General features: G+C 43.7%; 1 protein-coding gene across 9 annotated transcripts in view; it reads right to left on the bottom strand.

The window, feature by feature from the left end:
* LOC139366415 (ecto-NOX disulfide-thiol exchanger 2-like) overlaps window positions 1–27,745 on the bottom strand; it is a 286,381-nt gene that overhangs the window by 8,359 nt on the left and 250,277 nt on the right. For all 9 annotated transcript variants that reach the window (XR_011626759.1, XR_011626758.1, XM_071103873.1 and 6 more), the window contains 6 exons: window positions 23,518–23,730; window positions 17,835–17,941; window positions 12,189–12,294; window positions 7,737–7,939; window positions 5,409–5,549; window positions 108–164 (listed from right to left, as the gene is read on the bottom strand). Coding sequence is in view for 7 of the 9 variants with exons in the window: in XM_071103873.1 (XP_070959974.1) it covers window positions 108–164; window positions 5,409–5,549; window positions 7,737–7,939; window positions 12,189–12,294; window positions 17,835–17,941; window positions 23,518–23,730 (827 nt within the window). In the remaining 2 variants the exon portion in view is untranslated. The remainder of the gene's footprint in view (window positions 1–107; window positions 165–5,408; window positions 5,550–7,736; window positions 7,940–12,188; window positions 12,295–17,834; window positions 17,942–23,517; window positions 23,731–27,745) is intronic.

Consider the following 27,745-nt stretch of genomic DNA (forward strand, 5'->3'; position numbering starts at 1 on the left):
GCTGGTTCAAATCTCCGAGCCGACAAGGTGCTCTGTCATGTCACTGGAAGAGAGTGAGGAACTAGGGAATAGAGAGGGTTGGAGAGGCTCATCTCTTTTCCACTTACATTGACTTGATCAGCACTCTCCTCGCTCCCTCTGTCATCTCGCGGTGATGTCTCCAGCTAGAGTCAATTATAAAAATGAGAAAAGCCGTCACTGACAATCATGTCACGCAAACAGACACACTCACACAAACGTACAGACACACTTTCTCCTCTGGCAAGACCACTATATAACACCGTGAAGGAGAGCTCAACATCACATATACAAGCCCTGAATAGTTTGAGGGGGTATGTTGTAATGTGCAATCAGATATAGAATCAGATCAGATCAAGCAGAGACATACAGTACATATGAATCTGTGTTCATTCCATGAGTAAGAACCAAACATAATTGGATGTCAAAACGTCCTCTGTTCACGACTGACATTCACACAGTGAGTGGTGTCTCTCCATTTTCTATTAAAATGGTTAAGACACCCTGTTTCAGTGGTCCTAGATGAAGCCCGACTCAGTGGCCCTAGATGAAGCCCGACTCAGTGGCCCTAGATGAAGCCCGACTCAGTGGCCCTAGATGAAGCCCGACTCAGTGGCCCTAGATGAAGCCCGACTCAGGTCTAAAATGACAAATTAACAAAGTCAATGAAACAACTAGCCAAGCGGCTACGGGAGGCAGAGAAGAGAAAATGTGTCTCGATTGGAAAAGAAGAAATCCAATATGGACCACGCACCATTAGACTCTCTCATATCAGTATTATCTTTATCCAATTAAGTAGCTGATTGAACAGGAATCTCATGCTCTTGTCAACCCTCCCACTGAAATCCTGCTCAGCCAACGTTATCCCATGAGCAACACAAGCATTAACAGTATATAACACCTGCGGGTATATTTCACCAGGCACGTTGGTAGGTGGTCAGGACTTCATGGTGAGCTTTACGAGCATGTGTGAATAAAAAGTCAAGTAAGATCACATTTATAGTAAAATAAATGCTGCAGTTGCTGTTTTGAGTCATAGCTGCTAAATGAATCACCCAAAGTCAAATAATTACGAATCCTGCATTGCCTATTCTATGTCGCGCTGCAACACTGACTGGGGGCTGTGCGCATGTGAAGAGCTGAGTGAAAGATCCATTTTTAGAAGCCCTGCGCACAGGCATAAACGCTGGTCTAATTTACTTGAAACTAAAGCAAGGTTTTGTCCTTGTGTTTCTTGGCTATTTACATTGTTTTGTTCACAAGTTAGGTTATTTTTCTATATTTGAGTTTCAACTGCTAGAGAAGAAAAGACAACACTTCTACTAGTCACGACACAATCTTACAGGCACAAACATGAGCGACTCGAGTGTTTCTACCACCGTAACCTTCCGCCCTTAAAGGGGCAGGTGAAAATTTGTCTCATCTATGATATTTTGTTTAAAACAAAAAATGTAATTATTCACTATACCACATTAGTTACTAGTAAAATTTGTTTTAGAAACATTATCAAGTATACTCAGTTTATTTTTTGTTTATATTGTTTTTTGTTATATTTTGGCTGGTAAAAAATCTGAGTGGCTCAGATTTTTTTAAACTACCTGCCACAATGGATGGTGGACCACAAAGAATATTGAAGCAAAATCTCAAGACATCAGTCAGGAAGTTATAGCTTGGTCGCAAATGGGTCTTCCAAATGGACAATGACCCCAAGCATACTTCCAAAGTTGTGGCAAAATGGCTTAAGGACAACAAAGTCAAGGTATTGGAGTGGCCATCACAAAGCCCTGACCTCAATCCCATAGAAAATGTGTGAGCAGAACTGAAAAAGCGTGTGCGAGCAAGGAGGCCTACAAACCTGACTCAGTTACACCAACTCTGTCAGGAGGAATGGGCCAAAATTCACCCAACTTATTGTGGGAAGCTTGTGGAAGGCTACCCAAAATGTTTGAAGTTAAACAATTTAAAGGGAATGCTACCAAATACTAATTGAGTATGTAAACTTCTGACCCACTGGGAATGTGATGAAATAAATAAAAGCTGAAATAAATAATTCTCTACTATTATTCTGACAATAAAAGTGGTGAATTTAAATAAAGTGGTGATCCTAACTGACATAAGACAGGGGATTTTTACTAGGATTAAATGTCAGGAATTGTGAAAAACTGAGTTTAAATGTATTTGGCTAAGGTACATGTAAATATATGAAAAAGTTTTAGCCTGTGCGATGGCACAGTGCCATAAACATCGTGACAGATGGTAAATGTAATATGCTATGTCAGTTTACAGAGGCTGGTTTAGTTTAAGGAAGCTAGCCAGATAAAGAGGTGGTGAGTCTAGTAGATAGTTTGAAGAGTCTAGTTTGATGTAAAGATGATTGAGACGTCCTTCTCTATATACAGTGCATTTGGAAAGTATTCTGACTGGAGATGCACCGATACCGATATTTTCCTTGACAAATAAAGAAAATGATAATTTTACCGGCCTTTTAAGCATTCTAGTACAGTCAGACAGTTGAAACACACACACACAGACCAAAACGTTATTTTGTTGGCATTTACATGTCTCCATTACCAGTAAAACATAATCAAAACCTATTTCTTTCACTTACTTGCTGTGCTGTTTCATTGTTCATTTGTTCAGTCTCAACCAGGATTTCATCATACATGATAAGCAGTGAAGTTTCAGCTGTCTGTCTGTCCATGGCCTCTCTTGCTCGGTGCGCACTGTCACTGTGTCCGTTTCCATCTTGTCCAGCTGTCTAACATTTCACGTAAACCCTGTTTCTTGTCTGCATCCAAGTAGTGGTCTTTGTACCTATCATCGAGTATGGTGGCAACACAGTAGAGGCTCAGAGAGAATGCCACCGAATCGCTTGTTCACAGCCTCTGGTAAAGTAGTTTTCCAAGTTAACCCAATGGTCTGTGTTGGCATTTTGGTTGAGCAGGCATTTCAATGTCATGACAGGGTATCACGTCTGCTGCAGATGCAGTTGAGCTAATTTCTCGAGTCAGTTGTTCAAATGGCGCTATGAGTGTTCATGTTTCAAACATGTTCTCAAATGCCATTGAAATGGCAGCAGCGGTGTGAGAACCAGCACATTCTGGAGCAATACGGCTTTCCTCAGTACAAAATCCTCGTTGACCCACTGTGCTGTCAGACTCATAATGCTCATGGGGATGACATCGCTGGTCCAAATGTCAGTCGTGAAGCGAATAGCGATGATGCTCATGGATGTATTTCAACAATACTGTGCAACTCCGGTAGGGCAACATCTGAAAAATAGCGCCTACTTGGTAGTGTGTACCGGTGCTTGACCAGTCGGCGAAAGCCAACATCATCCACGACAAAGAACGGTTGATTGTCAAGGGCAATGAATTCCATTATTTTGGTGTTAATGGATTTCACCTTTGAGTTGTCTCGCTGAAATGTTCCTAATCTTTCAAATGACTGCTCGACTTGACTGCTCGATCCACAGAGCAGACATTGTGGGCTAGGTTAGGAATGCTGTGTTGCACGTGTAGCGCTATATTTTTTATACAGGTATGCACGTCAGCTTTGACATCGTTTTTTGCACATCGGCGTAAAACTAGACATTGGGCCGATGCCGATGTTGGCATTTTTAGCTAATATCGGCTGATTCCAATATATTGTGCATCCATAATTCAGATCCTTTGACTTTTTCCACATTTCGTTATGTTACAGCCTTATTCTAAAATTGATTAAATAAAAAATTGTTCTCAAACTTCATACAATATATAATAATGACAAAGCGAAAACAGGTATTCAGAATTTTTTGCAAAAAGAATAAATAGAAATACATAATTATTCTGACCCTGTGCTATGAGACTCAAAATTTAACACAGGTGCATCTTGTTTCCACTGATCATCCTTGAGATGTTTCTATAACCTGATTAGAGTTCACCTGTGGTAAATTCAATTGATTGGACATGATTTGGAAAGGAACACACCTGTCTATATAAGGTCCCACAGTTGACAGTGCATGTCAGAGCAAAAACCAAGCCATGAGGTCGAAGGAATTGTCCGTAGAGCTCCGAGACAGGATTGTGTCGAGGCACAGATCTGGGGAAGGGTACCAAAAAATGTCTGCAGCATTGAAGGTCCCCAATAACACAGTGGCCTCCCTCATTCTTAAATTGAAGAAGTTTGGAACCACCAAGACTCATCCAAAAGCTTGCCGCCCAGCCAGACTGAGCAATCAGGGGAGAAGGGCCTTGGTCAGGGAGGTGAACAAGAACCCGATTGTTCACTATGCAAAGCTCCAGTTCCTCTGTGGAGATGGGAAAACCTTCCAGAAGGACAACCATCTCTGCAACACTCCACCAATCAGGCCTTTATGGTGGAGTGGCCAGACAGAAGCCCCTCCTCAGTAAAAGGCACATGACAGCCTGCTTGGAGTTTGCGAAAAGGCACCTAAAAACTCTGACCATGAGAAACAAGATTCTCTGGTCTAATAAAACCAAGATTGCCTGAATGCCAAGTGTCACGTCTGGAGGAAACTTGGCACTATACGTAGGGTGAAGCATGGTGGTGGCAGCATCATGCTGTGGGGGTTGTTTTTCAGCTGCAGGAACTGGGAGACTAGTTAGGATAGAGGGAAATATGAAGGTTCGACCCTAAGCACACAGCCAAGACATCGCAGGAGTGGCTTCGGGGCAAGTCTCTGAATGTCCTTGAGTGGCCCAGTCAGAGCCCACATTTGAACCCGATCGAACATCTCTGGAGACTTAAAAATAGCTGTGCAGCAACGCTCCCCATCCAACCTGACAGAGCTTGAGAGCATCTGCAGAGAAGGGAGAAACTCCCCAAATTCAGGTGTGCCAAGCTTGTAGCGTCATACCCAAGAAGACCCGAGGCTGTAATCGCTGCCAAAGGTGCTTCAACAAAGTACAGAGTAAAGGGTCTGAATACTTATGTAAATGTGATATCATGGAAAAATGTCTAAAAAACAGTTTTCGCTTTGTCATTACGGAGTAATGTGTGTAGATTGGATTAAATTGATCATTAGAAGAAGGCTGTAACGTAACAAAATGTGGAAAAAGTCAAAGGGCTCTGAATACTTTCTGAATGCTCTGTATGGCATACTACTAAAATGACCTGTCTCTCTCTATATAGAACATTCTATAACCTCTCGCTCTATGGGATCTATGGGGACACTTCTTTACCACTGTGAGTTGATATTGAAGAATGAAACTAAATAAATAGCAATTCAAGTCTACCATATGGTAATTCCATTTCAAACCACAGGCACCTTTGAAATTAGCCAAGCTGTAAAGTGTTCTTTGAATCTTGCACTATGAGTGTGTAGGTAGGGCCTGTAAAGGGCATGTGTTGTGTGTGTTACTGACCTGTGGTGTGTGTGTGTTACTGACCTGTGGTATGCGTGTTTTCTTCAGACTCTCCAGTCCTTCCTTGAGGCTCTGTACTTGGCTCTCCAGCTGCTGTTTGTCCTCCACACTCTTCTCCAACTCTGCCTCCCTCTGTTTCATTTCTTCACACATCTTCAGCAGTTGCTGCAAACACAAAGGACATACAGTGAGCCACATACAGTATGCTAACTAACCTTTAAAGGGATACTTCAAGGATACCATAAAAATGGTATCCATGAGTCCATCTGACTCTGGGAAGAAGATAAAGGGCCTCATTGCCAAAATTACAAAGTATCCATTTAAGCTTCTGATACTTCTGAAATGCGTCCTCTGAAAAACAAAGTTAAGTACAGATATAATTTTTCGTGACAGCCAATTGGTAGTTAGTCTTGTCCCATCGCTGCAACTCCCGTACGGACTCGGGAGAGGTGAATGTCGAGAGAAATGCGTCCTCTGAAAAACGACCCCGCCAAGCCGCACTGCTTCTTGACACACTGCTCGCTTAACCTGGAAGCCAGCTGCACCAATGTGCCGGAGGAAACACTGTACAGCTGGCAACCAAAGTCAGCGTGTATGCGCCTGGCCCTCCACAAGGAGTCACTAGAGCATGATGGGATAAGGACATCCCGGCCGGTCAAACCCTCCCCTAACCCGGACAACGCTGGGACAATTGTGCGCCGCCTCATGGGTCTCCCCGTCGCGGCCGGCTGCGACACAGCTTGGGATTGAACTCAGGTCTGTAGTGACGTCTCCAGCACTGCGATGCAGTGTCTTAGACCGTTAAGCCACTCAGGAGGCAACTACAGATTTGAACTAGTCTTTAGAGAGAAGACAGATAGCCCCAAATGCTAACTAACACTTAAGACAGAGAAAGCACAGTTAGCTACAGATGATACCTAACCCAAGGCACAGTTAGCTACAGATGATAACTAACCCTTAAGACAGAGAAAGCAGTTAGATACAGATGATACCTAACCCAAGGCACAGTTAGCTACAGATGATAAATAACCCTTAAGACAGAGAAAGCAGTTAGCTACAGATGATACCTAACCCAAGGCACAGTTAGCTACAGATGATAACTAACCCTTAAGACAGTGAAAGCAGTTAGCTACAGATGATACCTAACCCAAGGCACAGTTAGCTACAGATGCTAACTAATCCTTAAGACAGAGAAGACACAGCTACAGATTCTTGCTTACTACAGGCATATGACTCATGCAGGTTATTAACGCTTTATCCATCAGCTCCATAGAGGAAACCATGTTAGCCAGCGGTGCTAACCCTTATGTTTCAGGATTTGCCATCGAGTAAGGAACTTTTAGCTTATAGCTTCTCTATGTAGGTCAGAACCATGTAGAAGCTGAAAAGTCCTTTCTCCTTATCCATTTCTTAAAAAACTATATCACAGTCTCAGTTGGGTTTAGGCGGAAATACGCAAGTATTACATGACTCAGAAGTGGAAGAAATTCACAGAACCTGGGCAGACTCAAATCACCTGCTGATAAAATGTTATGGAAATTTGCCAGAGCCTGCCTGATATCACAATTTAGCACAGAGCAATAAGGAGTATTCGATTTTCGTCTCTTCCTCCTCATTTTTATCCATTAATTTAATATTTTCACGGCAATGTTGAAACTTGCGTGTTGGAAATGTAATTACCATCTGTCTATTCATATGAGCATGACCTTTGACCACTTGAGGATATTTGATGACCCAGCAGGTGATGGAAGCAACAGATTTCCTGCCTGAGGGTTGTTTAACCAACAGTTTGTTTCCCTGAGGGGGATATTTTATTAGAAACCCCTCCAGCTGGTATTAGTTTGTGTACAGCGTCTAGGTCAGCAGACTGATCAGATTCTAGAATGACTCTTTTCCTGTCAAGTCTCTCTATCCATCCTACTCTTGAGTGCATCCCTCTTGCTATCTCTCTCTACGCCTCTCTCTATCCATCCTACTCTCAGAGTGCACCCCTCTTGCTCTCTCTCTATCCATCCTACTCTGAGTGCACCCCTCTTGCTCTCTCTCTCTACGCCTCTCTCTATCCCTACTCCCTCTTTCTCAGTGTTGTGTGTGTGTGAGTATGTGTGTGTGAGATTGGGAGGGCAGTTCTCTATCCACCTCTATTAAAAGTCACTTTTCCTCAATACGACTGGTCACCCCAGGAAGCCAAACCAATGGATTATGAGTCTCACCAGCCAGAATCTGCAGGGGTTTAATATCTGTATGGAACCAGGAAATGAAAAATTCCTGTGGAATTGATTAAAAATAAATCCAAAGCAGGAACTGCTGCAAGAAGTTAACTACAGTGGGTATGTCTGGTAGAAGTAGTACCTTCTGCATTCCCTGTAGTGCCTGTTGTAGAAAGGTTAGTTGTTGCTGCCTGATGGTGTCCTCTTCACTGTGTTGTGGAGGTGTGTGTTCTTGGTTCTTGCCCTGCTCCTGCTTCAGCAGCTCCACCTCGTTCCTGTAGGCGTCCAGCTGACAGCGCAGAGAGTCATTCTCTTCCTTTAGGGCCTCCACCTGGGCCACAGGGCCTACACACACACACACACACACGAGACATAGAACATCACAACTATCATAACATTGTACTGTATAGACAGCCTTCAAATGTCTGTACTGGTGATCTGAGGACTTACTGTAACTATACTGGAGAGGCTATGAAATCCTAACTTGTCCCATTGGATAGACAGTGTGATGAGAACTACTCATTAAATGCTAACCTGTCCTATTGGACAGACAGGATAGACAGTGTGATGAGAACTACTCATTAAATCCTAACCTGTCCTATTGGACAGACAGGATAGACAGTGTGATGAGAACTACTCATTAAATCCTAAAATGTCCTATTGGACAGACAGGATAGACAGTGTGATGAGAACTACTCATTAAATCCTAAAATGTCCTATTGGACAGACAGGATAGACAGTGTGATGAGAACCACTCATTAAATCCTAAAATGTCCTATTGGACAGAGGAGAGACAGTGTGATGAGAACTACTCATTAAATCCTAAAATGTCCTATTGGACAGACAGGATAGACAGTGTGATGAGAACTACTCATTAAATCCTAACCTGTCCTATTGAACAGACTTGAAACAGTGTGATGAGAACTACTCATTAAATCCTAAAATGTCCTATTGGACAGACAGGATAGACAGTGTGATGAGAACTACTCATTAAACCCTAACCTGTCCCATTTAACAGACAGGAAACAGTGTGATGAGAACTACTCATTAAACCCTAACCTGTCCCATTTAACAGACAGGAAACAGTGTGATGCGAACTACTCATTAAATCCTAACCTGTCCTATTGAACAAACATGAAACAGTGTGATGAGAACCACTCATTAAATCCTAACCTGTCCTATTGGACAAAGAGGAGAGACAGTGTGATGAGAACTACTCTTCCCCTGTTCCTTTGACAGGAGAGTCTGTTCTTTACAGCTGTCGGAGGGGGATGTGTGTAATGTAATGAGAGGGTGTGTTTGAGTGGCTGAGCTGGGGAGATAAGACCTGAGAGTGAGTGTGTGAGGGAGGGAGGCCCAGCATAGAGTGTGTGTGCGCACGCGTGCGTATGTTTAACTCAACACACGGACTCCAGCTGCCTGCTTTAAATCCGGCATTATGTCTGTTTGAGCTGAGAGAGAGACCTCTGAGTCATCAACCTGCTGTGTGTGTGTGTGTGTGTGTGTGTGTGTGTGTGTGTGTGTGTGTGTGAGAGAGAGAGAGAGAGAGAGAGAGAGAGAGCCAGCAGGCGAGGAGGTTTTGGGTGAGGTGTGTATTGATCAGGGAGCCTCATCAAGATGCTGTCTGGGGTATTCGACCGATTCCCCTTCCACAACGTGACAGGCTTTAGTATCGACCCCCAGCACCTCAGCACAAGGCTGCTGACAGGAGAGAAGCACCAACCCATTCCCACTCTGCACTGTATTAGTGTAGAATCACCAACCCATTCCCACTCTGCACTGTATTAATGTAGAAGCACCAACCCATTCCCACTCTGCACTGTATTAGTGTAGAATCACCAACCCATTCCCACTCTGCACTGTATTAATGTAGAAGCACCAACCCATTCCCACTCTGCACTGTATTAGTGTAGAAGCACCAACCCATTCCCACTCTGCACTGTATTAATGTAGAAGTACCAACCCATTCCCACTCTGCACTGTATTAATGTAGAAGCACCAATCCATTCCCACTCTGCACTGTATTAATGTAGAAGCACCAACCCATTCCCACTCTGCACTGTATTAATGTAGAAGCACCAACCCATTCCCACTGCACTGTATTCGTGTAGAAGCACCAACCCATTCCCACTCTGCACTGTATTAGTGTAGAAGTACCAACCCATTCCCACTCTGCACTGTATTAGTGTAGAAGTACCAACCCATTCCCACTCTGCACTGTATTAGTGTAGAAGCACCAACCCATTCCCACTCTGCACTGTATTAGTGTAGAAGTACCAACCCATTCCCACTCTGCACTGTATTAATGTAGAAGTACCAACTCATTCCCACTCTGCACTGTATTAGTGTAGAAGCACCAACCCATTCCGACTCTGCACTGTATTAGTGTAGAAGCACCAACCCATTCCCACTCTGCACTGTATTAGTATAGAAGCACCAACCCATTCCCACTCTGCACTGTATTAGTATAGAAGCACCAACCCATTCCCACTCTGCACTGTATTAATGTAGAAGCACCATCTGCACTGTATTAATGTAGAAGTACCAACCCATTCCCACTCTGCACTGTATTAATGTAGAAGAACCAACCCATTCCCACTCTGCACTGTATTAGTATAGAAGCACCAACCCATTCCCACTCTGCACCGTATTAATGTAGAAGTACCAACCCATTCCCACTCTGCACTGTATTAATGTAGAAGCACCAACCCATTCCCACTCTGCACTGTATTAATGTAGAAGCACCAACCCATTCCCACTCTGAACTGTATTAGTAGAGAAGCACCAACCCATTCCCACTCTGCACCGTATTAATGTAGAAGTACCAACCCATTCCCACTCTGCACTGTATTAATGTAGAAGTACCAACCCATTCCCACTCTGCATTGTATTAGTGTAGAAGCACCAACCCATTCCGACTCTGCACTGTATTAGTGTAGAAGCACCAACCCATTCCCACTCTGCACTGTATTAATGTAGAAGCACCAACCCAGAATACAGGTGTTCCTCTTCAAGCCTGCCGATAGGTTAAACAGACCACCTGTCTATGATTGAGAGCACAGAGACTAGGCTTCTTAAACAGGATTGGAGGAGGTTTAAACAAGCTCCTCCCCCTATGCTCCTGCATTACAGGAAGCCCTAGCAGGTGTGACAGACTGTAAATATGATGGGGTGTCACATCAACACCTGTCTCCCTGCCACATCCTGGCCCTTCTCTACAGCATTCCTTTCCAACATTGTGACAGCCTCCTGACAATGATTGTTAGTGTTTTCTAATAAGCAAGGTCACACATGAAAAGGTGGAAATCAAAACCTGCTTGGCTGATGATTACATTTGCATATATCTGCATAGAAATTAGGGAGTCCGGTCTTAACCGGCAGAGACCACAACAATTCAAAAGCAGAAAGTAGCAGATTGTAGCAGTTAGCCCCGCTCTCTTGGCTTCCATTCCCTTCTCTCTCTAACTGCTTTAGAGAGAAGCAGAGGGTCATCTGAATGTCCAGGTGAATATTGTGGTCAATCTATATATTATCAATCTGTTTTACATCAGTAGCTCTGTTGGCTCAGCAGACAAACAGGATGTTCTGCGTAAAGACGACCTTAATGGTACTTCACTGGTGCCCAGAACAGCACTGAAGGAGCTCTCTCTCTCTCTCTCTCCCCTGAGTTTAAGACAATGGTTTAGCTATCTTGGAATTAAGAACATTTCCAAAAATTAATTTTCAAGAATCTAATTTCTCAACTTTTTGCATAAGGAGAAACATTTCAAGAACATTTCCAAATAACTTTTTGAGGAATAGCAACTTTGCTTAACTTTCTTCTTAAATCTATAGTTTAGGGGAAAAAATGGCAGTGAAGACATTTCTTCTTAAAAATGTTTTGTGAATCTGGGCCCAGGAGAGCAAAAGCCTGCAGTAGCCAGCTCAGTGTCTCTACCAGCTAATTACACCAGCACCATGCCAACAGACAGAAACATAAACACTTCGTTCCAGCTGTGACTGAGTATCTACCAGCCACATGCACCCACTCTCTTTCTTACTCTCACAAACACACACAGCCACAGACAGTCTGGAGATGGCCGTAACACAGTCTCTGCATGCAGTTACAGTCTCCTCTCCAGCTTAATTTGGCCATTTAGAGAGTGAATAAGCTGGAGACTGTTTTCTCTCTAATGTTACGGCTCCATTCACACTGAGGCTGGAGAGGAACTCACAAAACACCTCATTAGCAACACAGAGAAGGCTGAGCTACAGATCTATTCTACAACAAAGGAGAAAAGACACCAGCCATATACCAATAGTTGTCAGAGTCCTTTCTGGTGTGTGTGTGGTATGTGTGTAGTATGTGTAGTGTGTCTGCGCGCGTGTGGTATGTGTGTAGTGTGTGTGTGTGTGTCAAATCAAATCAAATCAAATCAGTGTGTGGTATGTGTGTGGTATGTGTGTAGTGTGTGTGCATCTGTGTGTGTGGTATGTGTGTGCATCTGTGTGTGTGGTATGTGTGTGCATGTGTGTGGTATGTGTGTAGTGTGTGTGCATCTGTGTGTGTGGTATGTGTGTGCATGTGTGTGGTATGTGTGTAGTGTGTGTGTACCTGAGTCGTCAGGATCGTGTGTATCCTCCATGTCATCGTCAGACATCTCCATCTCCTCTTCTCGTCTGATCCCCATCAGCTCTTCATTTTGCATGTTTCTGATCTCCTGGAGGGAAACAACAAAACAGGAATATCACTGGATGTTCATACTGAACACGATCCTCCTGGGTAGCCTGGCTGGAGTACGGTTTACACTGTCGCGTACGCACGCACACACCTATGGAAGAAATGCTGATCCTAGACCTGTCCCTAAGGGCAGCTTCTACCCAGAGTGATACACAGCAGGACTGATATCTCCTTTTGGTGCACTGATGACAGTAGATAGAGAGCAGCAGTCTGCCTCTACACTGATGAGACAGTAGATAGAGAGCAGCAGTCTGCCTCTACACGGATGAGACAGCAGATAGAGAGCAGCAGTGTCTCTACACTAATGAGACAGTAGATAGAGAGCAGCAGTCTGCCTCTACACGGATGAGACAGAATCATGTGGACACCTGCTCGTCGAAGGAGTTGATCTGCTAATACAGCCTCCACTCTTCTGGGAAAGCTTTTCATGATGTTGGAACATTCCTGCGGGGACTTGCTTTCATTCCATTAGTGAGGTCAGGCACTGATGTTGGTTGATTAGGCCTGGCTCGCAGTGGGTGTTCCAACTCATCCCAAAGGTGTTCGATGGGGTTGAGGTCAGGGCTCTGTGCACGGCAATAAAGTTCTTCCCCACCGATTTTGCCAAAGTTTGAAGCACAGAATCATCTAGAATGTCATTGTATGCTGTAGAATTAAAAAACAGAAAAAAGTAGAAAAAGTAGAAAAAAAAAACAGTCCCAGACCATTATTCCTCGTCCACCAAACGTTACAGTTAGAACTATGCATTGGGGCAGGTAGTGTTCTCCTGGCAAACCCACATTTGTCCGTCGCACTGCCAGATGGTAAAACGTGATACATCACTCCAGATAACTTGTTTCCACTTCTCCAGAGTCCAATGTCAGCGATCTTTACACCACTTGCATTGCACATGGTGATCTAAGGCTTGTGTGCGGCTGCAATGGAAACCCATTTCATGAAGCTCCCGACAAACAGTTATAGCTGCTGACATTGCTTCCAGAGGCCGTTTGGAACTCTGTAGTGAGTGTTGCAACCAGGGACAGACAATATTTACGGGCTATGCACGTCATCACTCAGCGGTCCCGGTTTGTGAGCTTGTGTGGCCTACCACTTCACGGCTGAGCCGTTGTTGCTCCTAGATGTTTCCATTTCACAATAACAGCACTTACAGTTGACCGGGGAAGCTCTAGCAGGGCAGAAGTTTTACGAACTGACTTGTCCTATGATGGTGCCATGTTGAAAGTCACTGAGCTCTTCAGTAAGGCCATTCTACTGTCAATGTTTGTCAATGGAGATTGAATGACTGTGTGGTCGATTCTATACACCTGTAGGCAATGTGTGTGGCTGAAATAGCCAAATCCACTAATTTGAAGGGGTGTCCACATACTTTTGGTCATGTAGAGTAGATCTGTACCTAGGGGAAACTTCACCCTGGAGCCTCTAGCTCAGTAGGAGGCATGACCTGCTGTGTGTGGATGGGAGCTACAGTAGTGTGTATGTCAGCTAGCAGTATGTCTGGCCGGCTAGTTCGGCAGTGCTGTTCTCGGCTAATGAGGCGAGTATATTCGAAAGACAGACAGCTCTGTGTTCTGCCAACACACACACACACACAAAATGCATTCACAACTCTGGGACGAGGGAATCATTATTTCACACCAACAAACAAAAAGCTTGAAGTAAACAACCATCTGTCTGGTGTCTATAACACGTTGAGCTGCTGGCCAATCAAAGATGTCAAACAGGTAGTCAGAAACCAGCACACCCATCTGCCCAGTGAGATAAGAATCGCCAGCTGTTAGACTTTGATCCTGCCTCTGAGTCGCAGCTACGAGACTATCCAGCTAACTGCTACCTGTCAAGACTCACTGTTTGGTGTGTCTACCAGCCAGCAGCACTAACAGTGAAGGTAGCATCAGAGTCTAGCTACACTGGTAGGGGATACTAGGTGAAGGTTCAAGATTGAGCTGAACTCCTTCATGCATGTATGCTGGTTCTTACCTTTGTCTGTAATGGAGTAGACAGAGACAGACAGAGACAGAAAGACAGAGCATCTGGATTCAGTCGGATGACAGGTTGTCCCTACTCTCTCCAGCTAATGCCCTAAAGGAGTAAAACTGATAGAGAAGAATAGATTATAACAGGATGTTGAAGGAATTAAGCCCTCATGGAATTAACTTGGGTTGTAAAATATAGGGGTTGTATTATTTAGTTCTACTTCCAATCTTTCATCCCCCTGGTGTATAGTGGAGATGGAGTTTGTATTCTCTAGTTAGCCCTCGGTTATTCCATCTATCCCCCCTGGTGTCTAGCCAGTCCAGGACTATTATCAAGGTCCATTTCCTTAATCACAGTGGACTGGAGCTGAAGGTTGTTTATGGTATTTCTTGCTTGTGTACACACCTTTTCTATTCATACTGTATACTGTCCATACGCACCATTATATGCTTTGCTCGTTCTGATATTTCTTAATTATTTTCTTCTTGGGATTTGTGTGTATTGTTAGCTAGAACCATAAGCATTTCACTGCACCTGCGATAATGTCGGCAAAATGTGTACGCAACCAATAGAAATCTATTTTATTAAAAAAAAACTGACTGCAACCCAAATGGCATGCTATTCTCTATATAGTGCACTACTTTTTACCAGAGGGATGCAGCCTGAGATGGATTGATGTGTTCTTAGGGTTGATGGCTAGATGGCCAAATGGATGGATTGATGGATTAGAACAGGTAAATGGATAAATGAAAGGATGGATGGTAGAAGATGGGTGTTGTGATTATGTGTCAGACAGATAGTGAAAACCCCTGCAGTCTTTCAGTCCTGCTGTTCTGTGCATTCTGTCTGATGACTACAGAACAGACCCGTCAAGAAAGATACTGCTGTAGGGTTGCAAAATTCCAAGGTTTTCAAGAAATCCTAGTTGGAAGATTTTTGGAATCAGGATGGAATAAGCAGGAAATCGGGAAACCTTCATAACCAGGATTTCTGGAAAACCTAGGAATTTGGGGGGAAATGTTGGAAATATGTTGCTTCCCTGCATTACCTGTACTACTATTATCCTGTATGACAGCAGAGGGACACATTGCAGCAGTCTTTGTGCATTGGAAGACTGTCCTTCTATAATACTGGCCCCTATAAATAAACTCCCTGTCAATAAGAGTGCGCTAATTTTCCTCTAAAGAATATATTAAGGTCTAAGAGTCAGATTGGTCCTGCTGACCACAGAGATGACTTCGACTGTAGAAAATACGTATTTTCTGATCGTTGAAATCAGGTTAATTTTAGGTTCTGAATGTCCGTGGACATTGAAATCAAGGCCGGTCCGAACCACATCAAATCTGAACCAAACATAGACGTCTATGATTGATTCAGATTTGGTCCGGACAGGACTAAAAACCAACATCCCGTGGATGTGGAAATCAAGGCCGGTCCAAAAGGCATCGGCACGTGCCTCCTGAGGTGGAACCTACAGTGTCGCCTGAAATAAAATGTTAGAAATACCCATCCATGTGGTACGCCCACCGTTTGCAAAACACCCCGAAAAAGACGGCCGGTCCGGGAAAGGACAAAAACAAGACGCCAAAAAGACGTCTGCGTCGGTCTGTGCTCACTGGGGTGTAGTCTACAGTGTCGGCGATTTTACGAATACCCTTCCATCCATTCGGTTTGGTCCACGCATTTGCGCGTAGGCTAAACCACCCATTGAAGTCCATTCCCTCATTTTTCATGGCTCTGAAATGCAGTAATGATAAAAAGTGATGTAATGGCCTAATTTTTCTTGACATTATGCTTTAATTATTGTTTTACTCTGGCTATATGTGCTACACAATTTATGTTAGATAGGTTTTTTTGACAGAACGTTGGTGGAGCGCCGCAGCAATACGTCTCTCCAACAGCACCCTGGAGATGAGTGTTGGAAATGGACAAGCAACATATTTTGCTGCCCTGCCTTTGACAAAGTGGGCACTGCTTATCACAGGGCAGCATCAGTGCTCACCTAAAAAGCCCATATGCCACTGGTTGTGAGAAATTGTCATTGTTTTGGGGCAGAATTACAAGGTTTTGTGTGTTGTTGTTGGTGCATCTTGGTCAGTTTAGCTCAGAAAATGCAGCTCGTCAATCTGCCGCCTGATCCTGCCTAATGAGCTGGCCTGCCCTGTTTGCAGACGTGAGCAACCCTGCAATAACAAACTTGACGCAAGACCGCCATTTTGAGTAGCTAATTGCGTATGTACGTAAGGTATAAATTATGTTTTAGTTGTAATTTTTGCTTAGTGAGGAGTGACGTCACTAGTCTACACACACCAACTCTACCTTTAGAGAAGAAGAGTCCCTAGTCTGAGATCAAGAAATACCAAACATACCTGCTATATCTCAGAGTCCATCACGATGTACACACACCCAAACACACAGCTACCAACCCATTACAATTTATACCATCAGTTACACATTCATATGACTCTGTACAAATACAAATTCTTCTCACTTTACAGAATGCCTTTCACAGGCAAACTGCATGAAGAGTTTATAATGAATGTGTTCCACTAGTTTGTAATCTATCTCCAGCACTAGGATCTGCAAAGGAAAGATAAACCATCTCCAGCCTGCAATCCATGGTGACTGTTTCAGTGTTGCTATGATACAGAGATTATTCAGTTAATTACATACCAAATCTGCTTTTTTACACACTAACACCCTCAGAGATTTGTACCCAGATCAAACTTACCCGTTTGGCCTTAAAATGACAGCAGCGCCACACTTGAGCACCCTCCATTAAAGAGGAAAAAATGTTTGAGGTAATTAATGCAGCGGTTGTTGGACAGGAAGTACTGAACAAAATAGAGAACAAATCTTGCCAGGTTTCATTAGCTAATACCTGTGTATCTCAACATGGAGCATGACCTCGATTTTACACCAAACAAAAACTGAAAGTTGGTTATTTGTTCTCTATTGGAAGAAAGCACAGTCAGTAATAACAGATAGAGAGTATACATGTATGATGAAGTGATCTGCACAGAGACCAGTCCAGGGTACTGTGGTTGACTTAAAGGGTGAGTTACCTGTTTCTGGCAGTGAGACTGAGCACTCACCGGGCTGGAGTGGCCGGGACCTGGACCTGACCGGAGCACCCACTCTGGGACTGAACTAAGTAGAGAGCCTGGGTGTAGCCTAGCATTCAGCCTAGCTATAGCATTTACTTGACCTCTTAGGCTAGTACTTAATGTTGATGTTCTACCATCTCAGTTCCTTGATACTACTAGAGGAATACAACAAGGTTCCCTTTTCCCATTTATATTAAGGTCCGTTTTAGGATCATGCTGAGTGTAGTTTTAAAGCTGGTGTTAACTTTAACACTGTTTAACACAAATCATCCTGCCAAGACAACACCATGAATTCCACAAAAAGTAGTTAGAATCTGGAACTGGAGATGGGGATGCTCACATAATGTTCACATAAAGGACACAATAATATGTAGACTATACTGCACTTCACCAAATGAATAGAAGATGTGAATAATTGTAGAAAAAGTAAAGGACCAACCTCTGCTTGCTTGCGCCACATGTCCAGGTTCTTGCGTTGAGCTTTGGAGAAATGGTCCCATGCCTTTTGTTTGGAAGCAGCGTGGAATACAGACACAATCTGCTCAACTGTGGCAGGGGATGCAGGGAGAGAGGGGGCGGGTGGGAAGGAGCAGAGGAGTGAGAAAGTGGAATCAGGTAGGAAGGCACTTCACTGTATGTTCATGTTGATGTGTTTTCAATGTTCTATTCTGCTCTATAGTACAGTCTGTTCTGGGTCAGTGTCTAGAGTGGGGGAGGTGGGATGGGGTGGAGAAGGAACCCACCATATCTCAAGGTGACCACAGAGCGCCTGTCCTAAAACACAAGACGGTGCTGAAAGCTACAGGAGGACCAGACCACAACCAGCAGGCTCCTGCTCCCCTCTCACCCCCCCAGACAATGGGAAGGCACACAAAAACACACCACCTCCTCCTATCCTCCACAGGGACATAGACTCTCAAGAGAGCCTGACAGTAGAACAAGGGAATTCTCTAAGAGTGATGACAGAGAGAGGCCATCTTATAAAGAGATCAAAGTATCTACCTCTAACTGAAACCCTCTTTTCCTCTCAAACATCTCCTGTTTTTAATGACCACAACATCTCACCTTCATCTACTCTCAGATGCTTGGAATGCCATAATCAAAGGCTGCCTTTGTGTAAAGAGTGTAGAGTTCAGACCTAATGAAGGAAAAGACTGTTTCTATCTGAGAGTGGGGCTGCGTGTCAAATTAGATCATATTCTCTATATAGTGCCCATAGGGCTCTGGTCTAAAGTACAGTAGTGCACTATATAGGGAGCAGGGTGCCATTTGGGACCGACTTGGCTCTCCTCACTGTGGGTTAGATAGGAGTGCTGAGCTCAATGTCACTGTATATCTTTAGAGAGGAGGTATCTCTAACGACCACTCAATAATAAAGACCCTGAAATCTAATCAGATTTGAAAGAGGTAATCTAGAGTCTTGGGGATGAGAGAGATGGTGGGTGGTCTAATCCCTGAGGAAGAGAAGAGCGAGATTATGAAAGAGTGAGAGGGTGAGCAACTATGATTCAGAGCTCAAGGTTGGAGGAGGAGAGCTGCTGGAACACACTTCTGTTCATCACTCCATCCTAACCACACCTGCGATTGACAGCTAGACCTCGTCTTAACCACCCCAGATTAGTTACCAAAACACCTGTGTGTGTGAACCCAGAGCAGGGAGAAAGGATTCAATAGACAAAAGATTGTGAGACTGTGCTAACTTTTCATTTCTCATAATTAGTGTGTGTGTGTGTGCGTCAGAATGACCCGTTTACCTACCTGTTGATATAATGCAGCATCACATAATCACAGATTGTCCAGACAGAGTACTCACAAATAACACAGCGATATAAAACTATTCAACAACTCATAATGTAGAAAAAGCCTGTGAAAATATGGATGTGGCTTTTGTTGACAGAACGACAGTGTGAACCTGTCTCCCGGGACACCTTTAGTTGACAGAACGACAGTGTGAACCTGTCTCCCGGGACACCTTTAGTTGACAGAACGACAGTGTGAACCTGTCTCCCGGGACACCAACCCCTGTGTTTACATTTGTATGTGTGGAACTGCAGAGAAAGACGAACTCATGAATACAACTAAGTGTTTGTGTGGATTGTTGTGATGGAGGATGGTGGCCTTTAAAAGACAACGATAAACAGAGCGAGAGAGATGGAGAGAGAGAGGGGGGGGGGGGGGGGGGAAAGACCCACTTTGCTCTTTCCAATATTTGTATTACTGTATAAACAGGAACCGATTATGTGGTATATCCCAATATCCATACTAACACAGTACTTAGTATGCACACTACTACTGTAAGTGGTGTATCACCAAAGATATCTGAACTCATACATGCTCTTAGCATTGGCAGTTGTGAATCAGATCAGCTCTACATTTCCCCTTTTGGCTTTTCAATCATCAATATGACTAAATTAATTTCTTCCTTCAGTTCCAGTTGTTTTCATGTAGAGAGGTGTTACTTACTTTGATTCTATGGCTGAGTGGGTTCCTTCAGATGAGCTGTCCACAGACCAATACAGCCTAAAGTTAACCAGAGGAGTTTGTGGGGAGCTAACCTCTAACTGGTGCTTTAACCAGGTAACACAACCATTGGGGAACCTATCACAGTGGACTATTTCTACATACAGCCCAATATACTGTTCTTATGGGGCCAAAAACAAACTTACCTTCTGTATCATCAAAAAACATTGATCCTAGTTCAACACACAAGATGTATACAATAGCAAGTGTATCAAGTGGTTAAAGAGTTGTTCAATCATAGGTGTTTCTTTGTTGTGTGTGTTATCTGTGGCATTTGTTGTGTCCGTCTGTCTGGCGATTATGTTGGTGTCAATTAGGGTCACAAAATATTGTCAGCCAGTGATTGTCAAGCAAATAACTGGTTGGTCTCACAGTAATTGACCGTTAATTAACAAACACATTCAGCATCTCCTGGTTTCCACACATAACCTACAAGTCACAAATGCATATCTTTGGAACATGTACTTTTAAAAAGACTAATACATCTATAGCCTACACCTTCACAATAAGTCTATTTCAGAAAAACAGAATAGAATATTATGAGTTGTCCTTATGTTAGATCCTGATCTGACTATGCCAAATGGCTGTGGGCTACACTAGTTAATTTAGCAGACAAGATTTGCTTAGAATTCTGTGGCATTATTTTATATTTTATAATACGCTGACCTTAAACTTAAGACAATTGAACAAAGCTGAATATAATAGAAAGGATATTTTCTCCAAATGATTTGAGAGAGTGCCACATGCTGCTATTCTGTGTTGAGCGTTGAACAAAATAAATAGGTACTCCTATATGCTTAATTTAGAGTTATTAATGTAACTTTAGTTCTACAAACATAGGCTACATGTTTAGATTTGTAATACATTGTAAGGCTGCATGATGCGACTAATGATGATTTGAGTCGCTTGAAAGGCATGAGCTCTGCTTTCTTTTTTTGCGCAGGATGTACACACTTCATCAGTCTCTCATTCACAATTTGACAAGCACTTAATAATGCCTCAAATTTCACGGCGGCATCCCCTTTGTGTGGCCGTAATGCACACTAAAAAAATCTATGCCTTTTGCGGCCAGTGGCTGTTCTGCCCTTGGCCCGGAGTGCTGCGTTGTGCCCTTCTACCCGAGTGCTGCGTACTCGCAAGGCTCTCCATCACGTGATCGGGTGTTTATCTTAAAATGTTCATAAACTATTAGGCTATTTGTAAAGTACTTAAGTAAAAATACTTTAAAGTACTTAAGTCGCTTTTTTTGGGGGTATATGTACTTTACTATTATATTTGACTACTTTTACGTCACTACATTCCTTAAGAAACTACTATACCTTTTATTCCATACATTTTCCTTGACACCCAAAAGTACTCCTTACGTTTTCTTAGCAGGACAGAAATGTGGTCCAATTCACGCACTTATCAACAGAACATCCCTGGTCATCCCTACTGCCTCTGATCTGGCGGACTCAATAAACACACAATTCCTTTGTAAATTATGTCTGAATGTTGGAGTGCGCCTCTGGCTATCCGTAAATTTAAAAAACAAGAAAATGGTGCCGTCTGGTTTGCTTAATATAAGGATGATATGATTTATTATTTTACTTTTGATACTAAAGTATATTTCAACAATTCCACTTACTTTTGATAAAGTATATTTTAAACCAAATACTTTTACTCAAGTAGAATTTACTAGGTGACTTAAACTTTTTTCATTTTCTATTAAGCCATTTTCACTTGTCCTGAAGTATGACAATTGGGTACTTTTTCCACCACTGTCCTGTTGTAAAGATAAGTTGAGAAATATAGTAGGCCTAGCCTATAGAAAGCTGATGGGATCCTCTTTTTAATAGAGGAAATCACTCTGTATTCTCACTCAATTGCATAGCCTATAGAAATGTTGCACAACATGAGCTCATGGGCTCTCATGAAGTGTTTGATTAGATTTTCAATTACATTGATGTCAGAGTGATTAGTGGGACAATATAGTGCTGAGTACCAGGCAGTTAAGCAAGTTTGGTAGGCTACTAAGGACCATCGGCAGCATCAGAAGCTTGGAGAAGCCTAATTACCGTGACTAAACAATCACGGGGCATTTGACTGCCTTCACGACTTGTGACTGCTGGTGTGGCGATAATACGGTCACCGCAACAGCCCTAGCATCAATCATATTCAAGTGTCATTGAAGCTGAGTTTTCATGAATCCTACAATAAAAAGAGTACTTAGTACATAAGTTACTGTATGTGCTATCAATATTTCACAAAGGCCCAATGACAGGTCATTGCCATTCAATTATCACTTGAGTGACTTCAAATTGTCCTTTTGCAAGGTAGCGCCACCCATCACAGGTTTCCTGCAACCTCAGACGTTTATCTCTCTATTCCCCACAGGTGTATGTGAGTATATGACAGCTGTGTTATATCTTGATTCTTAGTGTCAGGCACGTCACAGCTGTGAGATACAGAGAGGCTGTCACAGCACAAGTTGAAGCAGGTTAATAAAACTATGTTTTTTCCCTTTGGAAAAATGAACAGGAGGTAAAGCTGAAAAGCTGACAGACAAGAGTTACGTCTGTAGACTACCAACATGCCCCTGGGTATTTCCGGCCTCAAGCTAAACAGAGAGGCAACATGACACAGGAGTTCCCTAGTTGGAACTCAACATGGGAATAGGAATGGGATATGCACTGGGACTTTGTGGATGATATTATGTGAATGTCTCTGGCAGTCCCTGGTACTATGTGAATGTCTCTGGCAGTCCCTGGTACTATGTGAATTTCTCTGGCAGTCCCTGGTACTATGTGAATGTCTCTGGCAGACCCTGGTACTATGTGAATGTCTCTGGCAGACCCCGGTACTATGTGAATGTCTCTGGCAGACCCTGGTACTATGTGAATGTCTCTGGCAGACCCTGGTACTATGTGAATGTCTCTGGCAGACCCTGGTACTATGTGAATGTCTCTGGCAGACCCTGGTACTATGTGAATGTCTCTGGCAGACCCTGGTAATCTAATAGTTCTGACTGATCCAGGGTCAGCTTTACAGGGGTCTACAGTGAGATCAGCACCAGTACCTAAAAGCCTCATTAGTGAATCGGCTGACAGTTGCTCTCCTCAGACAGGTGTTAATTACTATGAGAGACAGAGACAGGAAGAAAGAGAAGATAGATGGGAGATGGAGAGAGAAAAGTGTCCACTCTGGGCCTAATGATGATGGGCTAAGAGAGGTAGCTAACAGCTCCCTAAATAACCTGTTCAATGTTATTGCTGCCATCACTGGCCTTTACCAGGCAAACTGCCCCAAATCTACTCCTACAAAGAGTCATCCCATAGAGTGGGTCTTCAGAAGTGCTATCCTCTGTTTGTGTGCAGCCATGCATGCGTGTGAGTGTGTTTGCAGAAAAGACCATCTCTGTTCCATGTCCCTGGGTATTTGATCCATCATGTATGGAGCACTGACCTGGAACTTGTGATCTTGTGACATGAAAATCACTTGAGGGTTGAGAACGTTTAGAGGGACAATGTGACGTTGCTTCAAAGGGAATGCCACAAGTGGTTTTATGATGACCCTTACCCTGTTGTGGGTCCTGTGTGTGTGTCAGCCTGGTGTGTACTCACATTGTGCCAGGATGCCAGACAGGGCGGTCTTGAACTTGTCCTTGGCCACCTCCAACTCCTTCTCGTGGGCGGCTTTCTGACTCATCAGCTGGCGGATGTGGCTGTTGGACGACTGGATCATTGAGTAGAAGTTGTTGGCGTTACGACGGTTCACCTCACCGCGTTCCACCCAGGTCAGCAGCACGTGCACCGCCGCCGCAAACGCTGCCTCATCTGAGGAGAGGGTTAAGGTAAGACTTAAGGTTAAGGTCAGTGGTTTGTTTGGGGTAAGGTTACAACTAGCGGCGAAAATAAATGCATTTATGGTTTGAAACATAGGTAGGAATTAGAACATACATTTATGAATGAAATAACAATGAATTCAATAGGATCTCTATGGTATGAAAGTTCTTCTGTCCTATTTATCATGGCCTGATGGAGAACTGAGAGGAAAGGCGATACAGAAATGGCAGATGCAGAAAGTCACACATTTTGGCGAACAACTCATTTCCAATCAAATTGTATTTGTCACATGCGCCGAACACAACAGTAAAATGCTTACTTAGTAGACATTAACTGACAACGCAGTTTTAAGAAATTACTCCCCCAAAAAAGAAAGAGATAAGAATATCAAATTAAAGAGCAGCAGTAAATAACAATAGCGAAGCTACATAAACGGGGTACCGGTACAGAGTCAATGTGCCGGGGCACAGGTGTCAAGGTAATTGAGGTAATATGTACATGTAGGTAGAATTAATAAAGTGACTATGCATAGATAATGGAGTAGCAGCAGCACAGAGGAGAGGGGGGCGACACAAATAGTCTTAAGTCTTATGGCTTGGGGGTAGAAGCTGTAGAAGCCACTTGGACCTACACTTGGAGCTCCGGTACCGCTTGCCATGCGGTAGCAGGAGTCATGGACAATTTTTAGGGTCTTCCTATGACACCGCCTGGTAAATACAGTTGAAGTCTGAAGTTTACATACACTTATGTTGGAGTCAATAAAACTCATTTTTCAACCACTTCACAAATGTCTTGTTAATCTTTTGAGGACGCATGCCAAATCTTTTCAGTCTCCTGAGGGGGAATAGGTTTTGTCGTGCCCGCTTCACGACTGTCTTGAACCTTGTTAGCTTGTTGGTGATGTGGACGCCAAGGAACTTGAAGCTCTCAACCTGCTCCATTACAGCCCCGTCGACGAGAATGGGGGCGTGCTCTGTCCTCCTTTTCCTGCAGTCCACAATCATCTCCTTTGTCTTGATCACGCTGAGGGAGAGGTTGTTGTCCTTGCACCACACGGTTAGGTCTCTGACCTCCTCCCTATAGGCTGTCTCATCATTGTCGGTGATCAGGCATACCACTGTTGTGTCATCAGCAAACTTATTGATGGTGTTGGAGTCGTGCCTGGCTGTGCAGTTATGAGTAAACAGGGAGTACAGGAGGGGACTGAGCACACACCCGAGGGGCCCCTGTGTTGAGGATCAGCGTGGTGGATGTATTGTTACCTACCCTTACCACCTGGGGGAGGTTGTCAGGAAGTCCAGGATCCAGTTGCAGAGGGAGGTGTTTAGTCCCAGGGGAGTACAGGAGGGGACTGAGAACACACCCGAGGGGCCCCTGTGTTGAGGATCAGCGTGGTGAATGTATTGTTACCTACCCTTAGCTTAGTGATGAGCTGAGGGCACAATGGTGTTGAACCCTGAGCTGTAGTCAATGAATAGCATTCTCACATAGGTGTTCCTTTTGTCCAGGTGTGAAAGTGTCGAGTGCAATAGAGATTGCATAATCTGTGGATATGTTGGTGCGGTATGCTAATTGGATTGGGTGTAGGGTTTCTGGGATAATGGTGTTAATGTAAGCCATGACCAACTTTTCAAAGCATTACATGGCTACAGACGTGAGTGCTACGGGTCGGTAGTCATTTAGGTAGGTTACCTTAGTGTTCTTGGACATAGGGACTACGGTGGTCTGCTTGAAACATGTTGGTATTACAGACTCAGACCGGGAGAGGTTGAAAATGTCAGTGAAGACACTTGCCAGTTTGTCAGCGGATGCTCGGAGTACACGTCCTGGTAATCCGTCTGGCCCAGCGGCCTTGTGAATGTTGACCAGTTTAAAGGTCTTACATCGGCTGCGGAGAGCGTGATCACAGTCATCTGGAACAGCTGCTGCTCACATGCATGTTTCAGTGTTTCTTGCCTCGAAGCAAGCATAGAAGTTATTTAGCTCGTCTGGTAGGCTCGTGTCAATGGGCAGCTCTCGGCTGTGCTTCCCTTTGTAGTCTAATAGTTTCAAGCGCTTAGTCCTGTATTGAGGCTTTGCCTGTTTGATGGTTCATCGGAGGGCATAGCGGAATTTCTTAAAAGCTTCCGGGTTAGAGTCCCACTCCTTGAAAGCGGCAGCTCAAACCTTTAGCTTAGCGCGAATGTTACTTGTAATCAATGGTTTCTGGTTGGGGTATGTACGTACAGTCACTGTGGGGATGACGTCCTCGATGCACTTTTTGATTAAACCAGTGACTGATGTGGGGTACTCCTCAATGCCATCGGAAGAATCTTGGAAACATATTCCAGTCTGTGTTAGAAAAACAGTCCTGTAATTTAGCATCTGCTTTATCTGACACTTTTTTTATAGACCGAGTCACTGGTGCTTCCTGCTTAACTTTTTGCTTGTAAGCAGTTATCAGGAGGATATAATTACGGTCAGATTTGCCAAATGGAGGGTGAGGGCAAGCTTTGTACGCATCTCTGTGTGTGGAGTATAGGTGGTCCAGAGTTCCTTTCCCTCTGGTTGCACATTTAACATGCTGATAGAAAGTAGGTAAAACGGATTTAAGTTTCCCTGCATTAAAGTCCCCGGCCACTAGGAGCGCTGCCTCTGGATGAGTGTTTTCCTGTTTGCTTATGGCCTTATCCAGCTCATTGAGTGCGGTCTTAGTGCCAGCATCGGTCTGTGGTGGTATGTAGACAGCTACGAAAAATACAGATGAAAACTCTAGGTAGATCGTTTGGTCTACAGCTTATCATAAGATACCCTACCTCAGGTGAGCAAAACCGAGACTTCCTTAGGTATTGTGCACAAGCTGTTTACATATATGCATAGGCCCCCGCCCCGTGTCTTTCCAGAGGCTGCCTGCCGATAGTGTAAAACCCACCAGCTGTATGTTCTTAATGTCATCGTTCAGCCACGACTTGGTGACCCATAAGATATTACAGTTTTGACTGTCCCGTTGGTCGGATATACGTGTTTTCAATTCGCCCCATTTATTTTCCAGAGATTTAATGTTAGCTAATCTGTCTAATCTGAGTTGAGTAATCGCAGTTCTGATGTCCAGAAGCTCTTTTCGGTCATAAGAGACGGTAGCAGCAACATTATGCATAAAACAAGTTACGAACAATGCGAAAAAACTAAAATAGCATTGTTGGTTAGGAGCCGACAAGATGGCAGCCATCCCCTTCATCATAGCTCATTAGAGAAACAAGTTCATTCATTCAGCCCAAAGCTGATAGCAGTAGAGGAGATAAACGGAGGGAGGATAGGAAAGGAGAGGGAGGAGAGAAAATAGTGATATCTTTAATAAAATCCCGAAAATGTATTCTAAATGGCACCACAGGCTCTGGCTCTCCTCCAGGTCTGCTCTGCATGTTAACTAGAGGGCAGTGGATGGTAGCGATGTGAATATCATGTTTCAAATGCCTTTGTATGAACAACAGTGGTTGTTTTGCATTATTCATGTTTTGGGTTGTAGACTGATAAGGAGATGTGAAGAGACGAGTGTTATTGACTTTCATTGTTAATGACACTGGTGATGTCCTCGTTCACATTATTCATAAGCAATCTGTTATGTTGCGCCGGATGTTACGCAGTGAAAACGCAAGGCCCCCCTTGCGGTTGAAAGCTCTGTTGGATATGGACACCGCATACTTTGAAATTCAGCCACACCGGTTACGTGGCCACCTTTCCAACTAGTCAGTTCATTAAATTCCTGCCCTGGTCAATTGCAAGTGCTGTTATTAAGTGGAAACGTCTAAGATGGTTTTGTTCTCTATGGTCTCTCTAACACACACAATCACCCAAATACACTGAGTGTACAAAACATTAGGAACACTTTCCTAATATTGAGTTGCACCCCCTTTTGCCCTCAGAACAGGGCACGGACTCTAAAAGACATTTAAACGTGTTAACCCTCGCAAGACATCCCTAGCCGTGTCCTCAGAGCATGCGCAGACCAGCTGGCTGGTGCGTTTAC

The sequence above is a fragment of the Oncorhynchus clarkii genome, chromosome 14 (genome assembly GCF_045791955.1).
Source record: "Oncorhynchus clarkii lewisi isolate Uvic-CL-2024 chromosome 14, UVic_Ocla_1.0, whole genome shotgun sequence".
Taxonomy (NCBI): domain Eukaryota; kingdom Metazoa; phylum Chordata; class Actinopteri; order Salmoniformes; family Salmonidae; genus Oncorhynchus; species Oncorhynchus clarkii.